The sequence below is a fragment of the Doryrhamphus excisus genome, linkage group LG9 (assembly GCF_037039965.1).
Source record: "Doryrhamphus excisus strain RoL-2023G ecotype Guam linkage group LG9, RoL_Dexc_Guam_v1.1, whole genome shotgun sequence".
In the NCBI taxonomy this organism is placed as follows: domain Eukaryota; kingdom Metazoa; phylum Chordata; class Actinopteri; order Syngnathiformes; family Syngnathidae; genus Doryrhamphus; species Doryrhamphus excisus.
The window spans coordinates 2,280,608-2,306,228 of record NC_136365.1 but is presented as its reverse complement, the minus strand read 5'-3'; the positions used below and the strand labels follow the sequence as shown (position 1 = coordinate 2,306,228).

The 25,621-nt window shown below is 41.9% G+C and overlaps 4 protein-coding genes across 8 annotated transcripts; 3 read left to right on the top strand and 1 right to left on the bottom strand.

Moving 5' to 3' along the window:
* The first annotated feature begins 63 nt into the window (after positions 1-63).
* LOC131131727 (interleukin enhancer-binding factor 3-like) lies at positions 64-11,104 on the top strand. 4 transcript variants are annotated; one of them, XM_058076937.2, is made up of 20 exons: positions 64-202; positions 542-673; positions 1,232-1,343; positions 2,381-2,574; positions 2,685-2,847; positions 3,996-4,146; positions 6,489-6,580; positions 6,954-7,049; positions 7,617-7,728; positions 7,789-7,886; positions 7,971-8,079; positions 8,164-8,298; positions 8,382-8,572; positions 8,736-8,840; positions 8,938-9,069; positions 9,135-9,284; positions 9,360-9,486; positions 9,583-9,621; positions 9,973-10,344; positions 10,424-11,104. In XM_058076937.2, exons 2-20 carry the CDS (start codon positions 573-575, stop codon positions 10,531-10,533), a joined length of 2,589 nt encoding a protein of 862 aa, XP_057932920.2. In that variant the 5' UTR covers positions 64-202; positions 542-572; the 3' UTR covers positions 10,534-11,104. The 4 variants fall into 4 exon arrangements, with proteins under 4 accessions (XP_057932920.2, XP_057932696.2, XP_057932837.2 ...); XM_058076713.2 differs by having other exon boundaries at positions 115-241; positions 494-673; XM_058076854.2 differs by having other exon boundaries at positions 120-202; positions 494-673.
* A 2,895-nt stretch (positions 11,105-13,999) lies between these two features.
* Positions 14,000-16,735, top strand: acp5a (acid phosphatase 5a, tartrate resistant). Its single transcript, XM_058078224.2, has 5 exons — positions 14,000-14,314; positions 14,377-14,576; positions 14,656-14,780; positions 15,828-16,173; positions 16,238-16,735. Exons 1-5 carry the CDS (start codon positions 14,218-14,220, stop codon positions 16,475-16,477), a joined length of 1,008 nt encoding a protein of 335 aa, XP_057934207.2. The 5' UTR covers positions 14,000-14,217; the 3' UTR covers positions 16,478-16,735.
* A 927-nt stretch (positions 16,736-17,662) lies between these two features.
* LOC131132786 (uncharacterized) lies at positions 17,663-23,339 on the bottom strand. Its single transcript, XM_078793171.1, has 4 exons — positions 23,205-23,339; positions 22,448-22,603; positions 22,108-22,360; positions 17,663-20,889 (listed from the first exon to the last, which is right to left on the bottom strand). The coding sequence occupies exons 3-4, from the start codon at positions 22,337-22,339 to the stop codon at positions 20,603-20,605; spliced, it is 519 nt and encodes a 172-aa protein (XP_078649297.1). The 5' UTR covers positions 22,340-22,360; positions 22,448-22,603; positions 23,205-23,339; the 3' UTR covers positions 17,663-20,602.
* A 13-nt stretch (positions 23,340-23,352) lies between these two features.
* syce2 (synaptonemal complex central element protein 2) lies at positions 23,353-25,398 on the top strand. 2 transcript variants are annotated; one of them, XM_078793170.1, is made up of 6 exons: positions 23,353-23,374; positions 23,800-23,872; positions 24,200-24,284; positions 24,412-24,473; positions 24,575-24,689; positions 24,793-25,398. In XM_078793170.1, the coding sequence occupies exons 1-6, from the start codon at positions 23,368-23,370 to the stop codon at positions 24,997-24,999; spliced, it is 549 nt and encodes a 182-aa protein (XP_078649296.1). In that variant the 5' UTR covers positions 23,353-23,367; the 3' UTR covers positions 25,000-25,398. The 2 variants fall into 2 exon arrangements, with proteins under 2 accessions (XP_078649296.1, XP_057934635.2); XM_058078652.2 differs by lacking the exon at positions 23,353-23,374 and adding an exon at positions 23,492-23,513.
* The last annotated feature ends 223 nt before the right edge of the window (positions 25,399-25,621 follow it).

Genomic DNA, 25,621 nt, shown 5'->3' with positions numbered 1-25,621 from the left:
GCACAACTGTACAACAGCAAACATTGTTATAACTAAAACTACAATTTGGCAATGTTGACGCCCCTATAAGAGTTTGATGACTATTACAATCTTTCTTTTGAGAATGTCTCTGACGGTCAGGCTGTTTTATGACGTCAAACGTGAGCGACCCAGCGTCGACTTGCAAATCGACAAAAAAGATAGGAGAACTCCCATCAAAAAGGTCGGCACTGTAGACTCAATTATTGGTTTCTTATCGACGGTAAGACCATGAAACGCCAAATAAAATGTAATTGTCTTGCAGCGATGGTAGTGACATACTGGGAAATGGCTACATTTTACAGCAACTTGACCAAGATAACCGTGATGAATATTAAGTCAGCTACCTAGCAAAAATATACGCCAGTGCTATCGTTAGCCTTGCTAGTTTCGAAGAAGAATATATTTGTTGCTTGCATATTTTGAATTAAGTCAACACATGAGCAATCATTGTTTGCTTTGAATTACACAATAGGAATACTATTCAACCACCGGTTCGACTGAAAGGACTTCTCAAATACAGGCGATAGCTTCAACAAGGAAAACGTGCTAGCATGGCTGCTAGGTGGGACGAGCACCAGGCTTATGAGGAGCTTTTGCACTGGGACAGCCTCATCAAACAAGGTCACCGGCTCCATCCGCAGGAATTTGACAGGTACAGTACACTTAAAGCAATTGCGCAGATTTTTCACAATAAAATTAATTGGAGATGTCACATGTGTTGCACATCAGCAGATTCAATCAAACACAACAGTCATGACCAAAAGTCTTGAGAATGAAACAAATATCAAGTGCCACGAAGTCTGATACCGCCATTTTTTACAGTTTGCATACACAGTACTCCAGAATTTTACTAAGAGTGATTTGATGAATTGCAAAGTCCCTCTTTGTCATGAAAATTCACTTAATACCCAAAACATCAATTCCACTGCACTGCACAATAGGATCAGCCAACATCATGTTAGTGATTCTCTAGTTAAGATATGACTGTCATGCTGATTGAGTTACAATAACAAAGTATGAAATGCTTAGAATTATGCTAACGTATATCTAAGTAACATCTGACAAAAAAATAACATACTTGTCATTCTCAAAAACGTTTGGCCATGACTGTACACCCCTCCCAGTATCAACATTCCCTTTAGTAAGATGTGCCAAGTAACCTTGGCAATGGAGTCACATTGGATTCATATATATTTTACACATTGTACAGATATGAGGAACTGCGTTACTGGTATGACTGCCGGTGCTACGAGGACGAGCTGAGACAGTACCATGACTATATTTCTGCAATGGAGACAGCGGAACATCCACAATATCACAAGGTACCTTCTTTACCTGATGAACATACCTCAGTCCTGTTTTTAGCTTCGACTTCCGCAAAGGTAGTCAGAAATGCACAATATGGTTCTTGGGAGACCTTTGGGGTTTTTAATTCCTTAATGTTAGAATTACAGTGGTGCCTGTAGTCATTAATCTCTTCCAGAAGGTCAGACTCGAACCAAAACAGAGTCTGACTAAAGCAAATCTTCCCATAGAAAGTAATGGATCCTTCCATTTTCAATGCTGGAGCCTATCCCAGCTGTCTTTGGGCGAGAGGCGGGGTACACCATGAACTGGTCGCCAGGCAATCGCAAGGCACAATCATGTTAATGAAGAAAATTATGTAAATCCATGATTTGCCGATGATTCTCACCGTCGCATAACTTGCATACCCCTGAAATTATGGTATGTACGTCTTCTCTTTAAGCACCAAAATTTGGAGGTCTTGGTACAGTCCAACGCCTTTCTCTTTGCTGCGGTCCATGTGTTTTGTTACATCGTATATCTCTCGACAACTCTGATGCAAACATCTGAAAATGGCAAGTATCGTGAGATTTCATTTTGCGCTCATGATCCAAGATCAGCGGCATAAACAAACCAGATAGTGACTGTGTTTGGATTTGGGGTCTGGATCCTAAAAGTGCACATTTGTAGGCTGCATGACGTCATCGTGCTGGGCGAAGGCTGTCCGAGTTGGGAAGTCCATGAAGGCTCCTCCAAATGTGTCCTCCTCTTGCATTGAGAAGAAGTCTACATTCAAACCAACCTTTGTGGCCCGTCATATCCCAACATTCTTTGCGTGCTTCTGTTCAGCCCTTAAAAAAAGTCCACATCTTCGCTGCCAATTGTTCCAGGAGTGTTCCCTGCATGTGTTTCAACCCTGACTGGGGCAGATATAGCTTTCCTGTGACCCTCAGGAGTGAAACCCATATAGAATATGAGTTGGATGCAATGGTTAATTAACGGATGCAAAATAAATGCATGTTCCACAACACGGCTAACTTATTCTGCTTGTTTTCCCCTGCCTCCCATCCCAAAGGATGCTTTGTCGAACCAGATACACGCGGGGCCAAACGATCGCCGCGTGATGGCAAAACACTCTGAGATTTACCCGTCTGCAGTGGAGCTAGAGGCGGTGCAGACAATCGTGTCCCATGTGGAATGTGCATTAAAGACTGTCTCCGACCAAATAGATGCTCAAAATTTGGGCAAAGGAAATCAAGAGTCCAAAAGGTAAGTTAACAAAATGGTAGATTTCTTTTTGATTCATGTGATAGACTTGAACCTTAACAGATTTTTTTCCCCTCTTCCATGTTTATGTTTGCCTTCCCTCGTCACAAAAGTGCAAAAAAGCGTGTCCTGCATGGCATTATGAGAGTGGGCCTGCTGGCCAAAGGACTTCTGCTCAAAGGAGACATGAACCTGGAACTGGTGCTCTTTTGTTTCAACAAGCCTACCGTCACTTTGCTTAAACAGGTGGCTGAGAGTCTAACTGCCCAATTGGAGGTACAGTTACACATGCTTGAATCAATTGTTTGTTATAAATGGGAAATGAATATGTACAATGACATTAAAATGACATTAAAACAGATTTGATTGAGTAGGTTCAAACTAGGAAACCTGCGCAAAAAATTGGGATCTCCTTTCTACTCCTCTGTGCCTGATTGGCTCATGTAAGGCCATAATGTCAGACACATTCTGCTTTTAAGTTTACTTTGAGACAAAGATGCACAATTTAAATATTTGTATCGTTTTAAATCTTTAAAGACATACATTAGGTAGTTAAAGCCTCGGTCCCAACCCAATATTTGCAACTGTGGGCAAATATTAGTGATGAGAACCGCCTCTATGGCTTTGGGAGCATGCAGACATACTGTATGTACCACTTTTCGTGCAGAAGGAACTTGCCTTGTGTGTCGGGACGTGGGATGCTTGTGCCCGCTGCAACCACTTCTGACTCGCACGTCGGTCTTTGCATTTCCCTAATTCCGTTGTCCGATGAGTGTGCACAGCTCAATTGGAACGTGACGAGTCAGCGTTTGCGCCGCCCTTGAAACACGCGTTGTACACACTGATATCAGCAGTGGTGCCAAGGTGATGTGCATTTCGTCTCCCCTCCGTGATGCAGAAGAGGGGGTCGGCTCCATCTGCGGTTCAGAAGGCAGCGGATGCAGCTGAAGGGGCACAGCAGAATGGGGCAAACCTGCTTTTCTTTCAGGTTTAAGTTAATAATATGAGAAGACTAGAAATAAATACATTGTGAAATACTCTATGTGAGTTGTGGATACCAGCATTTTGTTAATGTTTTGGTAACACAAGCATATTTGCTTTGTTTGGTTTGAAATAAGCTATGAAAATAAATGTTACAAAAACGAGTAGCACAAGAAATAACTTTGGTGGCCTCCAATATAGCTAGTAGTACATTTAAACAGTTACACTTCATGTATGTGATCGGTATCTGTATCGGCTGATTTCACTCATGGAATAACGGGATCGGTATTGTCAACATAAAACCCTGATTGGAACATCATTACAAATTTAACAAAAAGGGAGCAATAGCAATATATGTTTTTAATAGATATGCTGGTGTGGACATGGCTTTAATATGTGAGTCCATATTTGGCATTCTAATGTGTTGTTCCTCTTTGTGACAGGCTGAGGCTGCTGGGTTGTACACCGTGATCCCAAGTCCGACGGATGCAGTCATCAACGTGAAAAGCACCAAAGAGTTAGCCCTGACTCTCACCCTCCACCTCACGTCACCCCAGGTCAGGGTGGAGCATCAGAGTGAGCCCTCGGAGGAAAGTGAGTGTGATCTAGAAAGATCTGATGTGCGTGTGCATCGCTTGCACTGCTCCACAGATTTTTGTCCTGAAAACGCCACCTTTTCCTCAGGTCGGTGAACGACCAACGAACGTTGGCTGTTCACTTGCCTGAGAATTCTGCACCATTTGATGACAGTGCCCCCAGTCTTGTACTCATTCTCATGTTTTTATTCTTAAATGAAAGTTTTTATAAGCGCGCTCTGCACTGTCCTTGGTGCTAAAGCTTTGTATTTGCGCCCCACTGCAGCAAAACTGATCACCAAACAAATGGCCCAAACGGGGTACTGGTAGAGCATGAGTCAAAGGACTCTGCAGTCTCAAGTTCAGCTGAATTATTTATTATTATTTATTTTATTTATTATTATTTGTATTGGTTAAAGAGGGTTTACAGAAGTGGCATTTTAGGTGCACTCACGTGCACTGTATCCCACAAAAATTATTGTGAACTTGGTGCTCCCTTCTATGAGTCAGACTTGGAGCAGATGGTACAAATCCCCGGAATGAGTTCTGATAAAGATGATTATTAGTTATGGATAGTAACTACATTAATTGTCCGCTACAGAAGAGTAGAAATGTCCAAACGTCTGTCTGCATCTACCTTGGGACACCAAGGTGTTCCCAGACCAGCTGTGAGACAGTCCCTCTTAGACAGTGAGTAGTACTAGTAGTGGGTTGCGAAAATACCCCAATGTCACTGAATGCACCATGTGTTCCTGTGTGTGCTATTGACTTGTTATGGCGCCACGAGGTGCGTGCCAGGTTTAAGGGTGACTTTGTCATGCTTGAGCAGGACGGGGAGGACATGGAGTGGGGGGTGTTAAATATGCTGTCTGGCTGATACAAAAAAATTCTAAGGCTGCGGGGCCACTTTTATATTTTGAAACCATTTCTATATAGATATGCAAATATGTTTTGTTTTCTATTTCAAGAAAAAAGCCTGCATCACAGCTTTGTGTTATCAGTGGCAAAGCGTGCTATAAATATGTATGAAGATTTTTCATTGTCTTTTGACTTTTGACTACTATATAATATATCATATTATATGATATCATATAATGATTTGATATCAAATCATAATATAACTTGAACATAAAAACATTTTTCTAAAATTGACTATAGTCACATTTATACTCTTTTTATTTACAACATATTGCGCAACTGCGGCGTCTTGAGACACATGCTAACTCGCAAACTAGAGAGCTAGCGACCTAAACGGTAGCCTTCAAGTTATTTCCTTTAAACTTAAATAGCTAAAAACTTACCACTTCCACACGGATAGGGAGGATAACTATTAACAGTTATTTAACCTTTAACATGAACATTAATCAAACGTAATAATTTTTTCTGGGTACATGATACCATACAGCATCCATATCAAACTTGTGCGGGCCGCACTAACATTAAACTTTCATATCAAGGTGGGGGACCTCAAACTAGTGTCCTGTGGGCCACATTTGGCCCGCGGGCCGCATGTTTGAGACCCCTGCCATACAGGGTCTAAAAGGGAAATTGCACAGAATTTTGTCCATCATCCACAATCCTTATATGAGACATGAACACATGTCTGTCTCGTTTCTGTGCCTTTTAAATAACAACCGCTAGCATGAAGCAGCAATGCACATAATGGGATGATGCATGTAGTCCGCCTATAGCATCTTCTATTAACGTATTCAATCCCAGCTACTTTTCAAATATAGGTAAGTTTCAGCAAAATATCGATGTTTTGTTATTTTTACGGTCAGCGGCAATCCTTACATAGTGTTGTCAGTGCCGGATGTTCAATCTTTTTTTTGATTGCCCTGTCTAATCCACGATTGTAGAAAATGAGCTACAACGTTCTCTGTTTTACCAGGAAGACCAGGATGTGTTCAAAACTTTGTTCTGCCATCAGTTTTGCTGCAGAGTGGAGCAGACGTGAAGGTTTTTATCTGTGATTCACCTCTGATTGACTCCCTAGTTTGTCAAGTTTTTTTTTAGGACAACTGGACCTTTGACCAACTGGACACACTGTCTCAGGATGGGGGGAAAGCAGCCAACCCAAGCCAAGGAGCTGGGGGAGGAGTCTACGGTGTGAGTAGTTAACGGTGGGAGCCTAGTCATCAATTTGCTGCAAAACCGGATGTGCAATGAAGGCATAATTGCACTTTTAATGTCAGCTGTGTGTGCACATTTGGATAGCCTGAACATGTACACACAACTATTAAGACCTCCTCCCCCTGCTGCTTTGTGGTTTGCGGAAAGCTGCTGCTCCCTGAGCTGCAAGACAGAGCCAACCCCCTTGGTCAAACTGTACCTTTTCTTCTAACTCCACCTCGTCAATAGAATCGCGAACAGACAACGATCTGCCGGACGTTCTGGACAGACAGAAATGCCTAACTTCCTTGGCGTCTCTCCGCCACGCCAAGTGGTTCCAGGTTTGCATTCACGTCATTATTTGTACTACGTAAGGTTCAACTGTGTCTTTGAATGTCTTTGGGTTTTTCTCCTTAGCGAGGAAAACCAACATTTGAGTGTCAGTTGTTGATGGAAGTCATGAGAAATGATTGGCTGTTTCCTACCAAATTCCACACCGACATCAGTCATCACTCACTAGTCAATTTTGACCTCCTGGATCTATTTGATAACTTGCAGCGCATCCTCACATTAGCAGTCATTTATGTCAACGGCTCAATATTTTCGGCCTCTCTATGCTGCTTCCTCTCTCGGGGTGTAAATAGTAGAACAAAGAATGGAGATAACCTCGCATGCTTTAGCTCCTTAAGTCAAATATTGTGTTTGTGTCTCCAGGCAAAAGTCAATCATCTGAATTCTGCCGTTATTGTCATCCGGGTCTTGAGGGATTTGTGTATTCGTGTTCCTACATGGGCCCCACTCTCTGGATGGGTAAGTAGACTTTTTTTTGTAATACTGATTTGTTACTTCTGTTGGAAAAAAAAATAGTCGACTATCACCATCAAACCTTTGGGTTGCGTCAATATCATACTAGCCTGAAGAGTCGAGTCTCATATAATAATAATAATAATAATAATATAACCAGGCGGCACGGCGGTTGAGTGGTTAGCACGCAGACCTCAGGGTTCAATTCCACCCTTTGCATGTTCTCCCCGTGCATGCGTGGGTTCTCTCTCCGGGTACTCCGGTTTCCTCCCACATTCCAAAATCAAGCTAGGTTAATTAGCGACTCCAAATTGTCCATAGGTATGAATGTGAGTGTGAATGGTTGTTTGTCTATATGTGCCCTGTGATTGGCTGGCGACCAGTACGGGGTGTACCCCACCTCTCGCCCGAAGACAGCTGGGATAGGCTCCAGCAACCCCCGCGACCCTTGTGAGGAAAAGCAGTAGAAAATGAATGAATGAATAATATAACGATAATGCAGGCCGTGGAAGGTATGTGCAATGTTAAGAGTCCTGTATTTACATTGTGGTCTCATGCATTATTACCTCACAGCCTCTTGAACTGCTGGCAGAAAAGGCCATCAGTACATCTGAGAGGCCACTGGGCCCAGGCGAGGCGTTCCGCAGGGTTCTCGAGTGCATTGCCTCTGGAATCCTCTTGCATGGTGAGCCTTGATCTTTCGCTTGAGCATGACAATGCAACTACGAATAACATTTGTGCTTAGATGGTCCTGGAATTAAAGATCCCTGTGAGAAGGAACCTGTTGATGTCCTTGGATGTCTCACCTTACAGCAGCGTGAAGACACCACGCAGAGTGCACAGGTATGATGGCGTCACAGCTGGAAGCACAAGCACAAGCACAGCTAAATGTCTACTCATGTTATTCTGTAAAATATGTTTCATTAGTTGGCATTGCGACTGTGTGCATTTGGAATGATGTACAAAGTTTTGGGGATCGAGGCCAAGCCCGGCAGGCCCTGGAAAGCATTGGGAGCCAGTGCAAAAATCGTACCAGGTAATATTATCATTTTATGTTCTTCATATGGTTTTTATCTTCCATCATAAATAAGTTTGAACTGTTTGTCTTCATTTAACACAGACCTGATGAAACCAGCTGGACCTTCTTTACCAGCTAAAAGATCCTTCAGCGAAGTGGCCAAAGGAAAGGAGGACTCAATAAATAGCAAACAGAGGAAGTTCCTCAAATTTCAGAAGCGTTTTCCACGGAAGTCATGTTAGTAATAATTCTCAGATGCCAGTCTTTTTCCACGCTTCCACACTTCCAACAAAAAAAATCTTTCCTTTTTTTTGCACTAGTGACTGATGACTTAAGCATGAATGCTGTCATGCGTCTGAACCAGTACCGACCCGGTCTTGAGTACCGGCTCACCTCCCAGACTGGTCCAGTCCATGAGCCGGTTTTCACGATGGCTGTGGACGTAAATGGGAAAACGTACGAGTCCACCGGGCCTTCGAAAAGAACAGCCAAGCTTAACGTAGCCACCAAGGCAAGACTGTTTCAATATCATGTATTTATTTTTATTGTAAAGGTCACTGACACAAGCAATCAAATACTCATAGTGTACATTTTTTAGTTTTAATTACAATTATTACACTAATTATAATTATTCTAATTATATAATTCTTATACTATTTCTTTTTCTTTCAAAGGTCCTGCAAGATCTCGGTCTTCCAACAGGCTCGGATTCCAAAGTTGAACCCAAGGTTGAGGGGGGCCAGGAAGTAATTGCCAGCGCCTCCACTGCTTCAGAAGACGTATGTGCTATTTATTAAAATAACAAGCATAATGTCACCCATATCCAGACTTTGGCTTTCTCTCTTGGTCACATAGTTGTCAACTTGTTTTGGGTAGAATGCTCAGGGTCCTATTTTGACCAAGAATGGGAAGAACCCCGTCATGGAACTGAATGAGAAAAGACGCAGTCTGAAGTACGAACTCTCCGCTGAGACGGGTGGCTCCCACGAGAAGTGCTTCGTCATGGAGGTGACTTCTTTTTTTTGAACTATTTGAAGCACTTTAGGACTTTAATACCCGCCATTGTCTACAAGGTGGAGGTTGATGGACAGAAGTTCAAAGGTAGAGGTTCCAACAAGAAGGAGGCGAAAGCCTACGCCGCTCTTGCCGCTCTGGAGAAGCTGTTCCCAGACACCCCCCTCATGTCCAAGAAAACGTCCAAGAAACTCACATACACTGACATGGTATAAACATTAAAAAACGTGAATGCTCTGTACGGTAGCGGTGGCTTGAATCATCGGCCATTTTGTTTTCAACAGCACATTCCAGGATTCGGTACTATTCGCGGGATCCCTTCAGATCCCGGATCACCAGACTGGGGTCTTGGTAGAGGTCGAGGAAGGGGCCGAGGAAAACCCTTTTCTTCAGGCCCCACTTACAACAAAAGTAAGGCTCTCTTTGTGTTAGCATTTTTAGTATTTTGGATAAATTACATAACCTGTGTTAATGTGTCACGTGACTGATTGCTCTTTATTTTAAAAGCCAACTTCAAATATGAGAGCAACTCTGGAAGGGGTTATCGTAAGTATACCCTTTTGTTTCATTGGACTACTGAAGGTAATATAGAATCATTGCACTGTATTCGGGTTTGAGGTAGTGAAAGATGTTTTTAATTAAAAGGTATTAATTAGGGGTGCTCTGAAACCTCAGTTTTCAGCATGAAAACTTTAAAATTAAACTTTTAGAGAGAATATTAGAAGAATATAGAATAAATCCTACCTACTGTGGTCAGGTCGAGAACCAATTAACCGTGATAAACGAGGGACGACCATACTTGTTTTTCTTGCAGTATTATTTGAACAGCAACGATTGGACAATGCCGGACTATACCACTTTTAAGACTGCTGCGTATGACTCTTTTTTTTTTTCCAGACAAGTTGTACAGTAACAATGGAGCCGGGACCGCGGGTTCAACCAAAGCCGTCGGCACAGTCGCCGGCGCTGCTTGTGGCAGCACAGGAAGCAGTACTGGCTATGGCACGTTTTACCCTGAAAGCACCACCACCACTTACTCGGCCCCACCCATCTCCAGCACCAACACCAGCACAACCACATCAGGCAGCTACAAGTCCATGCCCCCGCCTGCCGACCAGCAGAGTCCTTACAGCTACGGCTACGGGGATGAGAAGAAGAAGATGCTCACTCAAGGTCAGACCGAGGCTTCAGCACAGGGAGCCAATTACTCCATGTACAGCACCGCTTATCCCAGCACTGTGGTGGGGGGCCAAATGTATAATAATTATGGTGAGTATTAGCTTTCCCAGTACTTCCACCTGTGTTTAGCGACAAGGTCGGACCTGCTGATTTGTATCTTTCTCCTCAGGATGGTCAAATCAGACAAACTGGGGAAGTCAGCAAGGCTACGGCTCATACCAGTCCTACACGGGACAAAACCAGACCTCATTTCCTGGAAACAGCGGCACAAATTATTAGTGGTATCCTCGTGCAGCGTTTCCCTACTCATAAACGCCACTGAGTGTTCAACCCGGACGACGACGACGACGATCCTGGAACAGGAAAAAACCTTTAAATGTCGCTCAAACTGGAATGTTGCTGTTTGTTGTGTCATCACATGTCCTGATTGGTTTGTCACATCTTTAATCCGCTTTAATGTTGCTCCATTTTCCGTTTTGATTAGCTGTACGTTAACTTTGCTTTGCATGATTTACGTTCCACTGCAGCTTCTTTATTAGTTACTGTGACAAACTGTACTATGCCTTCTTAATAAACTATTTTACTTTGGAGTAAAGTTCATGCCTGTCAGTGGAGCTGTGACGTGCGCCTTTTAAAGTGGAGCATCTAGGGCAAAGTTGACGTTTAAATGGGGGGGAAAAAAACGGGTCAACTTCAACCTTCTGGTAAAGATACCAAACATATCAGCAATACATGGAAGTGTTTTGTACAAGTGGCTTCTGACCTCTGTGGACAAACTGTTATACGTAGCATGTGTAGCTGACATGTCTGTTGATAAAAAAATTGCCTCACTGACCCTAGAGGAGGGGAGGTAATACAGTGAAGAAAATAAGTATTTGAACACCCTGCTATTTTGCTATTTCTCCCACTTAGAAATCATGGAGGGGTCTGAAATTTTCATCGTAGGTGCATGTCCACTGTGAGAGAGATAAACTAAAAAGAAAAATCCAGAAATCACAATGCATGATTTTTTAACAATTTATTTGTGTGATACAGCTGCTAATAAGTATTTGAACACCTGAGAAAATGAATGTTAATATTTGGTACAGTAGCCTTTGTTTGCTATTACAGAGGTCAAACGTTTCCTGTAGTTTTTCACCAGGTTTGCACACACTGCAGGAGGGATCTTGGCCCACTCCTCCACACAGATCTTCTCTAGATCAGTCAGGTTTCTGGGCTGTCGCTGAGAAACACGGAGTTTGAGCTCCCTCCAAAGATTTTCGATTGGGTTCAGGTCTGGAGACTGGCTGGGCCATGCTAGAACCTTGATATGCTTCTTACGGAGCCACTCCTTGGTTTTCCTGGCTGTGTGCTTCGGGTCGTTGTCGTGTTGGAAGACCCAGCCACGACCCATCTTCAATGCTCTGACAGAGGGAAGGAGGTTGTTCCCCAAAATCTCACAATACACGGCCCCAGTCATCCTCTCTTTAATGCAGTGCACTCGTCCTGTCCCATGTGCAGAAAAACACCCCCAAAGCATGATGCTACCACCCCCATGCTTCACAGTAGGGATGGTGTTCTTCGGATTGTACTCTTCATTCTTCTTCCTCCAAACACGCTTATTGGAATTATGACCAAAAAGTTCTATTTTGGTCTCATCTGACCATAAAACTTTCTCCCATGACTCCTCTGTATCATCCAAATGGTCATATGCAAACTTAAGACGGGCCTTGACATGTGCTGGTTTAAGCAGGGGAACCTTTCGTGCCATGCATGATTTCACATCATGACGTCTTAGTGTATTACCTACAGTAACCTTGGAAACGGTGGTCCCAGCTCTTTTCAGGTCATTGACCAAGTCCTGTCGTGTAGTTCTGGGCTGATTCCTCACCTTTCTTAGAATCATTGAGACCCCACGAGGTGATATCTTGCATGGGGCTCCACTCCGATTGAGATTGACCGTCATGTTTAGCTTCTTCCATTTTCTAATGATAGCTCCAACAGTGGACCTTTTTTCACCAAGCTGCTTGGTAATTGCTCCGTAGCCCTTTCCAGCCTTGTGGAGGTGTACAATTTTGTCTCTGGTGTCTTTGGACAGCTCTTTGGTCTTCGCCATGTTACAAGTTAAAGTCTTACTGATTGTATGGGGTGGACAGGTGTCTTTATGCAGCTAACGACCTCAAACAGGTGCATCTGATTCAGGATGATACATGGAGTGCAGGTGGACTTCTAATGGGCAGACTAACAGGTCTTTCAGGGTCAGAATTCTAGATGATACACAGGTGTTCAAATACTTATTTGCAGCTGTATCACACAAATAAATTGTTAAAAAATCATGCATTGTGATTTCTGGATTTTTCTTTTTAGTTTATCTCTCTCACAGTGGACATGCACCTACGATGAAAATTTCAGACCCCTCCATGATTTCTAAGTGGGAGAAATAGCAAAATAGCAGGGTGTTCAAATACTTATTTTCTTCACTGTAGGAGACTTGAGTTCGATTCCACCCTCTGCCATCTCTGTGTGGAGTTTGCATGTTCTCCCCGTGCATGCGTGGGTTTTCTCCGGGTACTCCAGTTTCCTCCCACATTCCAAAAACATGCTAGGTTAATTAGCGACTCCAAATTGTCCATAGGTATGAATGTGAGTGTGAATGGTTGTTTGTCTATATGTGCCCTATGATTGGCTGGCCACCAGTCCAGGGTGTACCCTGCCTCTCGCCCGAAGACAGCTGGGTTAGGCTCCAGCACCCCCGCGACCCTCGTGAGGAAAAGCGGTAGAAAATGAATGAATGTTGGTCAAGTGGTTAGCATGCAGGCCACACAGCTAGGAGATCCGAGTTCGATTCCACCCTCGGCCATCTCTGTGTGGAGTTTGCATGTTCTCCCCGTGCATGCGTGGGTTTTCTCCGGGTACTCCAGTTTCCTCCCACATTCCAAAAACATGCTAGGTTAATTAGCAACTCCAAATTGTCCATAGGTATGAATGTGAGTGTGAATGGTTGGTTGTCTATATGTGCCCTGTGATTAGCTGGTGACCAGACAGCTGGGATAGGCTCCAGCGACCCTCTTGAGATTAAGCAGTAGAAAATGAATGTCTTTAAATGCTGCGATTGGCTGTGTCCCCTGCCTCTTGTCCAAAGTCAGCTGGGATAGGCTCCTGCATACCCCTTTGAAAATGAATGAAAGTAAATTTTTTTTTTGCAAAATAAAAAAATACATATTAGAAAATACCAAAGTGGCATCCCTGCATCATTTTGATTTTTCAAAATATAAAGTTTGGACACCCTTGATTTAAGTCAATGTTGCTTCCTCCTTTTGTTGCGATCTCTGATTAGAAGTCACAAAAAACATGGAAGCACGGCTAAAAGTGGTACAAACGAAGAAAAAAAAAAAAGTAAAATAATGCTTGGTGTCTGGACAACAACTGTAATAATAACTCGTCTCCAGTTCCAAGACCCTGTCAGTCAGGCTATGAGCAACGATCATGCTCCTGTGGCGTGGCCCAGCTGATAAAAAGGAGGCGCACCGGGAAAGACAAAGGCTCTTGTTTGCTGCTCCGGAGTGTCCCACACCACTCATCAGCTGTGAGTGACTTTATTTGCTTTCAGTCTTCGTCTTGCATGTTTGAGGAAGAACTGCTTTGATTTTGATTCCACGCATGCTTTGATAGACAGGAAATATGTCACCCTTTGACCTTATCTTTCTCAGACGATGATTAGTTTATGAGCTTCAGCTGTGGGGGGGGGTATGTCAAGTTCAGGCTGTGGTTATCACGTGTCAAGATAAGACAGGAAAACAAGGAAGGCGTGTTGTTCGATGGCAGGGTAGAAGAGGAAGTGTAGGCGTGCACAGTCAGCATGCAAATCTTTGGCCCGTCACGCATTTCTTACTCTTCCTGTTTTGCTTGCGCTCACTTTGGTTGTTTTGTCTTGAGGGCCGCGGTTAAGGCAGCCGCTCGCTGATCATCTGATTTATTTGATTTATGAAGATGGCGCTGATTGGGGTTGCTATTGTGTTTGCTGCCATTCCTGTGAGCTACTGCTATCCTTACGTCTTCCAAGACCTGGATGGAGGCCGCAGTAAGTATCACCTTACACAAACTTTCGCATTCAGAATATCTAACTTTTCTATCCTCTAACAGCCAACAGAACCTCCATTAAGTTCCTTGCTTTAGGAGACTGGGGCGGTGTGCCTTACCCCCCCTACATGACTGCAGTGCAGAAGTCTACCGCTCGCGAGATGAGTAAGATAGCGGAGCAGATGGGAACGGACTTTGTCCTAGCCCTTGGTGATAATTTCTACTTCAAAGGTGTGGACAGCGTGGACTCCCCCAGATTTAAGGTCAGCCCAAGATGCTTTGCAAGTTGTTGCTGTGGAGTGGAACGGCCCCTGATTGTTGTCATCTGAATCTGTCACCCAGGACACCTTTGAGGCCGTGTACACGGGCAAGCCTCTCAATGTGCCCTGGTTTGTACTAGCTGGCAACCACGACCATGCAGGGAACGTCAAGGCCCAGATTGAGTACTCCAAGAAGTCTGCAAGATGGTAAGGCGATGATGCAATGTTGTCATGCTGTATGAGGTCGGAAAATAATAGAAATATATGCGTCATTTCTAAATACAGTATTACAGCACCTTCCATAACATTGGCTTTTGGGGTGATTTTTTTTTTTATTACCCTGGTAAACAAAATCAAAATGTTAAAACATTTTTTTTAAATATTAATACATGTCTACTGATGCCAAAACTAATTTTGTATATTCGGGGGATGCTGGAATCTATCCCAGCTGTCTTCGGGCGAGAGGCGGGGTACACCCTGGACTGGTGGCCAGCCAATCACAGGGCACATATAGACAAACAACCATTCACACTCACATTCATACCTATGGACAATTTGGAGTCGCTAATTAACCTAGCATGTTTTTGGAATGTGGGAGGAAACCGGAGTACCTGGAGAAAACCCACAGGGAGAACATGCAAACTCCACAGAGAATGGAACCCAGGTTCTCTTAGTTGTGAGGTCTGCGCGCTAACCACTCGCCCTCCGTGCCGCCCAATTTTGTATATATTTTTGTAAATATTTATAAAACCTACTGTTAAAAAAAACACATTTTCTTCATAATATGTTATGGTGTGGTTTATTTCAGACATTCTTAACAAGTTAAATTACGCCAATTTTTTGGGGGAAAAATTTTAAAAAATGTTGTGGCACACCACTAACCACTTCCCGTGCATCACTAAGTCTATTGGAGGAACCAGGCAATCTGCTACGTGTTGCCATGCGGACGAATATTACATCGCTCCGCCAGTCTTTACACCACAGACACTAAACAATGACAAAATATTTGCTGAAAATTATTCATGTTAATTTTTTTTTTAAATGATATTGGATAATTCCTCACGGCACACCTGAATCATCTGATGGATGCTTTATTATGTTTTTTTTTATGTTTATTATATATTATTTTATATGCAAATGTAAAATTATATGAACTTGTAATTGTCCGTGGACAATACATGATCTCATACTATTTTTCATAATTTAGTCCGTTTGCTTTGCCAGTGTCACTTTATGAGTAGTTGTGCCTTTTAGGAATTTTCCTTCCTACTACTATGAATTGGACTTCCGCATCCCGAACACGGACAAACTGCTGACCATCATTATGCTGGACACGGTGATGCTATGCGGGAACTCTCTCGACTTTGCGGATGAGAAGCCCAGGGGCCCCGTCCGTGCGGTGGATGCCAACCGTCAGGTGACGTGGCTGCAGGAGAGGCTGGCTCGGTCTAAGGCCGACTTCCTCCTGGTGGCCGGTCACTACCCTGTGTGGTCTGTGTCCGAACACGGGCCCACTGAGTGTCTCCAGCAGAGGGTTCGCCCCCTCCTTCTTAAACACAACGCCACCGCCTACTTCTGTGGCCATGACCACAATCTGCAGGTACGACGAGCGTGTTGCTTTAAATCTACCCGATAATTCTTAAAGTCAATTTCCTACCTTGCAGTACATCGAGGAGTCAGGAGTGGGCTACGTAGTTAGCGGTGCTGGAAACTTCCTGGATCCAGATGTCCGACACTGGAACAAAGTACCCAAAGGTTCTGTGAAGTTCTTCACTGGACAAGCTTCAACTCTGGGAGGTTTTGTGCATGCAGAAGTCACCAAGAGCAAAATGATCCTCACCTTCTACCAGGCTAAAGGCACTTCTCTCTATCGCACGGTGCTCTCGCAAAGGAATATTAACTAGACTCTTTTTATGCCTGATAAAGCTTAAGCTTTTTGCCGAAATGTGGCATTAATATATTTTTAAACAGGTTTTTAGTTGTGTAGTGGAAACAAATAAACATTAGGTTTAAAGAGCAAGGAAATCCTTGTTCTACATTAATCTGAAATTTAAAATTCTGATTTTAATTTCTTTGACATTTGACTGAATTTTATAGCACGGTGAAATTATGACTCAGGTGAGGTTTGTACAGTGGATGCCTTGTGTGCAGTCAGGTCAAAAACAATACAAAAACAGACTCAATCTAGCAACTGCTTTAAATTATTTGCAAAATTTAAAAAATATAGGGTATTTATGTGATTTTTTTTGGGAGCATTACATCACTTTAATCACAAGGGTTGTAGTGTAATGTAAAAACATTCTCTAATGAGCAGGAAAGGCTATCAGTTCTTTCCCACTTAATGTACTGTATATATTGTACACGATGTTAAATAAAATAAATCTGTTTGAGGTCACATTGTCAAAGTACAATAATGAATAAGCGTTTTTTTTTTAGTAAGCCCTACTGGGAACACGCTGTTTTGCACCTGCGGATTTAATGGGAATGAGTAGTTTGTCCATTTACCGTAACTTATATTGATTGGTTCCAGAAACGACCGTAAGTGAATTTCTGTTAAGTATAGTTTCTTATTTCTAAATTGAATATTTTCATAGAGCTGTTTAGGGCCTTCTAAAAATCCTTTTTTTACATTACAAAAGCCCTCTAGACATTAAATAACACACCCTTGTGCACTTGTATTACCCGATAAATTAGCCATTAGCCATTAGCCAAAACCGCTACAGTGCTAACATTTTAACTACACAACATGCTAGGTTAGCCTTTTTGCTGGAGAAAAATAGAATTTAACTTACTGTTTCCATGTCTGTTGCTGTCTGACAAGTAGTTGGTGGAGCTTCATTTTTTATTTTAAGATGTGCGGAGAAACCTTATTTTATTTATTTATTTTTTTGAAGGGAGGAATATCGACTAAGAAACATTTGACCCATTACCCAAGTTGTCACATGTAACCTGCAATTCTCTAACAAAACGCTAGGGGGCAGTGTTTTCTTGAAAGTGTCTAAGTGAGCAACCACATATTTCTTGTATATATAATAATAGCAACCAGGGACACTAATTGAATAGGACTATCAGTTCCGGATTCACTTCCGTATTCTTTTTATTATTATTATCATTATTAAAGACATGACATGGCGGCGAAATCAACACACCAACTTCACAATCGTGTGGAAAAATGTTTGCCTCCTATCTTTTATTTTTGCATGTTTGTCACAATTAAATGTTTCAGATTATCAAATATATACATTAGTCCATGACAACACAATTGAACACAAAATGTGTTTTTTAAATGGAAGTTTTTATTAAAACTCCAAACTTAATGTCCTTTTGTGAAACCCCTAAACTAATAATTGGTTGGCCATGCTTGGCAGTAACAACTGCAATCAAGCATTTGCATGACTCGCAATTAGTATGAATGCTTGTTTGTCTACGTGTGCCCTGCTATTGGCTAGCGACCAGTCCGGGGTGTACCCCGCCTCTCGAGCAAAGACAGCTGGGATAGGCCCCAGCATATCTGCAACCCGAGTGAGCATAAGCGGCATAGAAAATTAAGAGATGGATGGTTAGGCCACCCTTGGCAGCAGCAACTGCAATCAAGCATTTGCGATAACTTGCAGTGAGTCTCTGACAGCGCTGTGGAGGAATTTGGGCTTACTTATCTTTGCGGAAAAACAATAAAACATGTTTTGTGTTCACATTTTTGTCTTTCTAGAACAGATGAATTGGATTTATATTACTTTAGATGAGACAAATCGATTTGGTTTGAGTCTGACCTTTTTATGACGAATAAATGCCTGCTAATCAAGGTTCCATTGTACTTTTTATCGCTGTTACTCCCAACACGCATGCTGAGTAAGATCTTCATCCAAGATGGACACCTGGCGTTGAGGCCAAAGGAGGATTGGGCAGATTGGCAAAGATTCAACCAGGATAAATTTAGTCCACCAGCTAACAAGAGTCTCACGCCAGGCTGACACACACATTTGGAACTTGAATATCTGCAGGTATTCGAGTCTACACGTTCATTTAAAAGGATTATTTCATCTGTAGCGATGTTCATGTTCATTATATGTTCTTCATGTCTTCACCACAGGGCAGAATGAGCCCCAGGCCCGCCTGGTGCCATGATTGGTCTGACAGAAGTGAGGTGAGTCATGGCTATTGAGAAATCAAAGGTTAAGCTGTCAAGTGTGGATAAAGGACAGGTCAGGATCAGGTAATCCCCACTGACGCAAAGCCACTATACAAGCCTCGGCTCAAACTGCTGAGCACACACTTTATATGTTTGAATCCTTGAATATGTTCTAGTCTTGTATCTGTCCACATTTGTGTATCAGTACCAGTATCTCCAGGCACTTCCCATTTGGACCAGGTCCGGGACTATGCATCTATTAAAGCAAGTGTGTCACTCAGGGCCAATACTGACAAATTGAAAAGGGGGTACTCATGTGACCGTTGGCTTTTTTTTCTTGCAAATTTATGGCTTTATTCTCGTAAATGTACAACTTTCCCCTTGAAATGTCAGATTTGTATTTGTTTTTCAATGGGTCCCCAATACTGTGTTGTATGAAATACAGTAATTCACAATAGAGTCGTTAAGTTTCATTTGCAGTATGTGCTGCTCTTACTTTCCAAATTCCTTTCCAAATTCATCCCTAATAAATAACAAAAGCAGCTTTATTGATCACCCGTGTGTACTATTACCGACCCTGGACGTATGGAACGTGCATCATCTCTGAATTGGCCGCAATGTTTTAATTCCACAACTCAAAAGTAATAAAATTGTGGCGTATTAAAGGCTAAGCTGCTTTTCTAATCTTCTCTCCCTAATCTCCATCCCTCACTTAATACAGACATGCAATGAGTGACCTTGAAGACGATTCATTCCAAAAAGTTAACAATATATATATAAGTATTTAAATATATAAATTGATTTCCTATGCCGATAATCCTCATCAGGGTCACAGGGTATGCTGGAGCCTATCCCAGCTGACTTTGGGCCAGTGGCGGGGTACACCCTGGACTGGTCGCCAACCAATCACAGGGCACATATAGACAAACAACCATTCACACTCACATTCATACCTCATTGTGGGAGGAAGCTCGAGTACCCAGAGAAAACCCACGCATGAACCTGCAGACCCCACACAGAGATGTCCAGTAGACTAGTAGTAGTATAGTATAGTATAGTAGTATACAGTACAGGCCAAAGGTTTGGATACACACAACTGAGGTCCCAAACTCCATTAATAAGGAAAGAGAACACCAATGATTTGCAGTGCTATCATAAAAGCAAATGGTGGATACTTTGAGGAATCTAAACGAAACTTATTTAGCGTTATTTCATACTTTTTTTGTTAAGTGCATAATTCCACATGTGTTCATTCATAGTTTTAGGAATCTACAATGTACATTGAAACACATTGAATGAGAAGGTGTGTCCCAACTTTTGGCCTGCACTGTTGAAAATAGTCATTTTCTCATGTACAGTATATGTACATATTGTTTTAGCAGAACATTTGAATCACACTTTAACCATGTTATGTGTTTGAAAGACGTTATTTATGTTGCACCCAAAGTCAGCTGCCATTGGCTCCAGCATACCCCGCGATTCTGGTAAGGATTCAGCGCCATAGAAGATAAATAGATATGAATCTATTAAGGCAGGAGGACCATTGAGTTGTATTTTAAGTGTTTGAGTCCAAGTGATCAAAGCAGGTTGCAGAAATCTACGACACACTTGATGTAGACCTGGGAGTGTCACTTAAATACATTTTAAGTGATTCAGCTACACAAATTTGTTCCGTAGCTTTTTTTTTTTTTTCCTCACTTTTTCCACATAAAACATTGACCGTCACTCAAATAATTTACAAATACGTGGTAAAACAGGTAAAATTGATATTTGATACCAGATTGCCAGTTACCACCCCTTATCAGTAATTGAGATAAAGGGTGGAGATGTTCCACGGGCATTGTCAGTCACAACTTGGATCCAGCACAGATGAGGTAAAATGAGAAATAGACCAATTCCCTCATGCATCACTCTCCTTAGGCTGAGAGATAGGCTGAGTGAAAGACGGGCTGCCGCCGCTGAGGCTGCTGGGCAAAAAATTGGGTAGGTACGGCATGACTGCCATCAGAGGACTGGTCAGTGGAGTCTCAGCAGAGGGCGTCATGGGGATAATGACGTCGTCCTGGTCCCACACGTGGAAGGCATTGGGGTGCGAGTGGCTGAGGGAAGGTGGGATTTGGAGAGGGCTGACGCCTTCCACTTCGGCATCTTTTTTCACGTTCTCGTCGATCGGACCCAGTAAACAGTCTGTGGACAGCCGATAAAAGTACTGTTAATAGAGTCGTCCATTGCCGCATTGTCCCGTCAGTCTATCACGGTTATAGTACATATATTAATAAATTCGGGTAGTAGTATTCAATGTAGTATTCTACATTGGTCACTCGGTGTCAGTAACTCGGCGTGAGGCACACAAGCTCCAGACTTGATCACAGGAACCCCTTATGTCACTTCCTGTCCAACACCAGAACATATTTACAGCAACACTCACAAGCAGGAATCATATTTATTTTCTTATTTTCTGTGATTATTATTAATCAAAAATACTGAGTCATGTTGTCATATATAATATTCTGGTCACTGGGCGTCAGTAATGACATGAAAAAGGTTCTCCTCCCAATTTGTGTGGAAGTGGTAGGTTTTGGGCTTCTTCCTTTGTCCTTCTTCCACACTTCGTTTGAGCCCCTGGAACCAATTAACCTAGATAAATGAGGGACAACTGTATTGGGGTGTTATTTCATGTGTAGACGGCTCTAATTATGTAAAAAAAATATACAGTACAGGATTTCTATGCTCAGTAGAAAAATACTCAATTTACCAAACTTTGCGGAAATTTATTTAACATGATCGGGTCTGGAGCTGCTTAGTTACAAAGTGGTTAGCATGTTGGACAAACAGTCAGGAAGACCTGGGTTTGAATCTCCGCTTAGGGCATCTCTGTGTGGAGTTTGAATGTTCCCCCTGTGCATACATGGGTTTTGTCCGGGTACTTTGGTTTCCTCCCACGTTCCAAAAACATGCATATTAGGTTAATTGGCGGCTAAGAATTAATCGGGGTGTGAACACAGGAAACATCATGAATGTTTGGGGTTTTTTTGCATAAGGCCATTTATGTTCTGTTGTTAAATAAGGTTTAAAACACATGAAAAAACAAAAAGTTATATTTTACCCATCCACAAATCAGTCAGATTTTTTGAAAAATTTTTGCAACATTGACGATTAAGCAAATGAGGTTATTATGTCATCTATCTCCTGCAACCAATTGCCACAGGTAGACTGCAGTCCTGTGGGAAACATTCAACAGCTTTGTGAGTTCATTATTCTGGAATATTAATGGAGCTTCATATGTTTTCATTCAACCACTTTGAAGAATTCTTCAGTGAGCAAATAACAAGTACTATATATCGGTATGATATTGGAGATAGTACCTTGAGGGACAGAAATAGATACAACATGAGGAAGGATTACCTGTAATGTCCAGCATGAGGTCTTTGATGAGGTGACCCACAATAGCATAAGCCACAGCGACCACGACCACAGCAGCCATGAGGAGGTAAATAACTGATTTCGGTAGCTGGATGAGGTCCCTTGAAGGTGGCTTGTACTCCTTATAGAGCGGCTCCACATTCTGGACTAAATACTGGAATGAATGTACTCCTTCTGTGTCGTTAAAGCTGTCCATATTCCCAGAGTACTCCATTCAAAGTGTAGGATCCATCAGCTAACGTGTACCCACGTAAAAACAAAACAAAACACAGAAGTAGTCAAGGTTTAAGATAGTAAGGGAATGGAAAATGAGTTTACCCACCTTTTCACAACAGGTTTTTCCATTTTATAGAAGTTCATGTTTCTTCACAGTGTCTGTGATTGACACAGGGTTATTATCAGTTCATCCTGGAGGCATCGGGATCGTTCTGTGTGTTACTGCCATGTGTCCTCTAACACGGAATAATCCGACTGGCAGCTAGAAAAAATAAGGAGAGAGAGAGAGCTACAGAGAGAGTAGGGAGGAAGGAGGGATTACATTTTCCCATCAACAAGCCCCTCATCCCATCAACATTTCAGACCACACAGATTAGCCCACTTTATCCACTACAAATAACTGTTCCCCTGACCCCTACATTTGTTTTAGTAAAAATAACAGACACTTTCAATATAGTCTTGTAGCGGAGAGGCTTCTCGGGTTGTGAGATCGTCTCCCTCCCAGGATGCACTAGTTTGGAGCGGTCAAAGGTATAGGGGGTGTGTTCAAAGGTTGTCCTCTTTTGGTGATTTTATTTAGGTTATGATGTGGTACTGATGAGACATACATACAAAGACAAATACACAATAAATGATAAGTAACGTAATGTAACTCATATTACACAAGTATAACGATGAGCTAAAGGTACGCTACACACAGAAATTCAACAAAAAAAACAAGCAAACATGACACTTACTAGCATACCCGTTAGTCATAGTTAGCTTAAATACTGATATTAGCACCGATGAAAAGGGAGCCTAACTTTGTGAAAAGGGTGCCCAAACTACTCCACAGCTCCCACAATAAGCCAAAAAAAACTCACCTTTATGCATTCACGCACAGCATCAACCTGGTGATATGATATATGAGGCGCAATAAGGCTCAGAGATCTATATATTGTTCAACCGAAAAAACGTCCCGCACTGTGGTGCGTTTACTGACCGCTGAACACCGTAGGACAAACGACCCTCTACGCCGAACATACAATGCAATGTAAATTATGAGCTTTCTAACAGTCACAATGTTTATGAAATTAATATCAATGCGTTTTCTGTATACTAAGTAACAGAATGTAATCTTGAATACTGCCTGAGAACTAACACTGCACTCTAAGCTGAACATACAATGCAATGTAAATTATGGGCTTTCCAACAGTCTGATGGCTGTATATTTACTGTTTAAAATGTGGTTTACTTGTAAGCAACGTACCCCTGTTTGTATTTGCCACACTAAAGAAAAAACGCTATTATGCCATTGTGTTTAAAACAGAGCATTTCAGTCACTTATTTGCATTTATTTTCATCCACCACATTTAGAAGCCTCTAAAACAGGGTTACAAAAAAGTAAATACTCATATTGGTAACATTAACTACTACAAAGTTTGTCTGTTTTTGTTTTTGTTTAAGTTCGTTTATCAGATAAAGTTTTTACAAACCCACTGACGACAGCATGCACAATATTCTATACAGCGATCGAGTCAGCTGCTAGCAGGTAAGTAATCAAACTATTAAGTATTCACCGTCGACATAAAGACTTGTGTAGAAATTCTTTTTTAAGCTATATCATTTGGACATGTTTCGTGTACAAAATGAGTGTTTTCCACGTATGACTTAGCGAAAACAAGCAGCTAGCTAATCAAGCTAACACAACAAATCAAGCTAATCTGGTAGTTTTCTTTTATACACAAAGACAGTAATGGATTTGGGACAGCGATAAATTGTCATCAGGAGCTGATTTAGTACGTGTGATTGAAGAAGTGCACAAATCGGAACAATTTTATCAGAAACACTATTTGACTTAGATTGAACTCCTCAACAGAGTCCGGTTGGCCAGGATGGACTTTTTCTTCGACGAGTCTCCATCACATTCAACTCCAAATGTTGAGCGTGGAGATCCACAAACGGTATCTAATTATCTTTTTTGTGATATTTCTTCATAATAGGTGCTGTTTTTGTACTGTGAAGCTTTGCAGTCATGAATGCTGTGAAAGTGTCATGGTGAATGTTCATGGTGCCCTGGTGTTGTTACAGGTGACAGACACAGAGCTTGGCCAAAGTGTGAGCAGGCCTGAGATTCGAGAGGAAAATTCTAAGTATTGTCATATTTTTGCCTCCATTCTCTTTATGGGACATCCATGAATTCATATAGGTTAGTGTTTAAATGAGTCAGATGTTATGTTAATTGTCTCTGCAGTTCTGTTGTGAATGACATCAGCAGAAGAGTACAGGAGCTGATGCAGAAGGTTCACAACCGCCGCACCAGTGACCAAAAGGAAATTGAAGATTTCCAAGAGATAATACTGAAGAAGGTGAACCACTCCTTAAATATATATATATATATATGAGTGTGTAGCTGTTGATGTACAAATCTACAAGGGTCAGAAGGTGACCCCCCTCTTTGGCTTTCTCAAGGTGACCGAGATGTGCCAGCAGATGAAGCAGCTCATGTACACAGCCTATGAAGAGAACAGTGATGAGATGGAGGTGAAACTGCAGGAGTTGACTGAGGTGCTAGAGAGATGCACAATTCTCCACAATGAGCTTCTGGAAGCCAGTTGTGTTCTGGCAAGAGTGCGAGAGAGTCTCATCAACCAGCCATCGCAATCCGCAACAGACTAGATCAGCTTCATAACTTGATTTTATTCTCATGTTCTTGCACCAATTTAGTTCTTTCTTCTGCTTTTTGCTCGGAAGCTACTGATGGCCTTGAAACTTTTGGTGCAACAGTTCAGATTTTACTTAGTTTTCTTTAGCCGTGACTGATACTTTCCTATTCTACTGTGATGTCTAAGCATTTGTATGTGATGGTGGGGACAGCAGTTTTATTGGGGGCCACGCTCATTTTGCCGACCATATTAAAATATCACAAAATGAAATGCATCTCTTCATACATTATGCCATAACAATTCAAATAAATTAGCTACAGTTTTGGCTCCAGGCTTTGATGCATTACTTGATGTAATATTCATGTTTATATGTTTGTGACTTTTATATATTAAAGAAATGTTTGCACTTAAAGTGTAAAACTTTTTTTTTGTCTAAGCCTGCCATTAACAGCCATATGCTCGTCTGTTTGTAGTGTAGTCTGTTTGTTTGCTCATTCTTGCTAGCTAAAGATAAAAGCTAAAACAAGCACTTAGTCTTAAGGTTTTCTTTGTTAAACTTAATCGCTTAAACTAAGTTAAATACAAACACATAGTCTCACAAATACAGACAAAAGTATACGTCTGTATTAGGTATT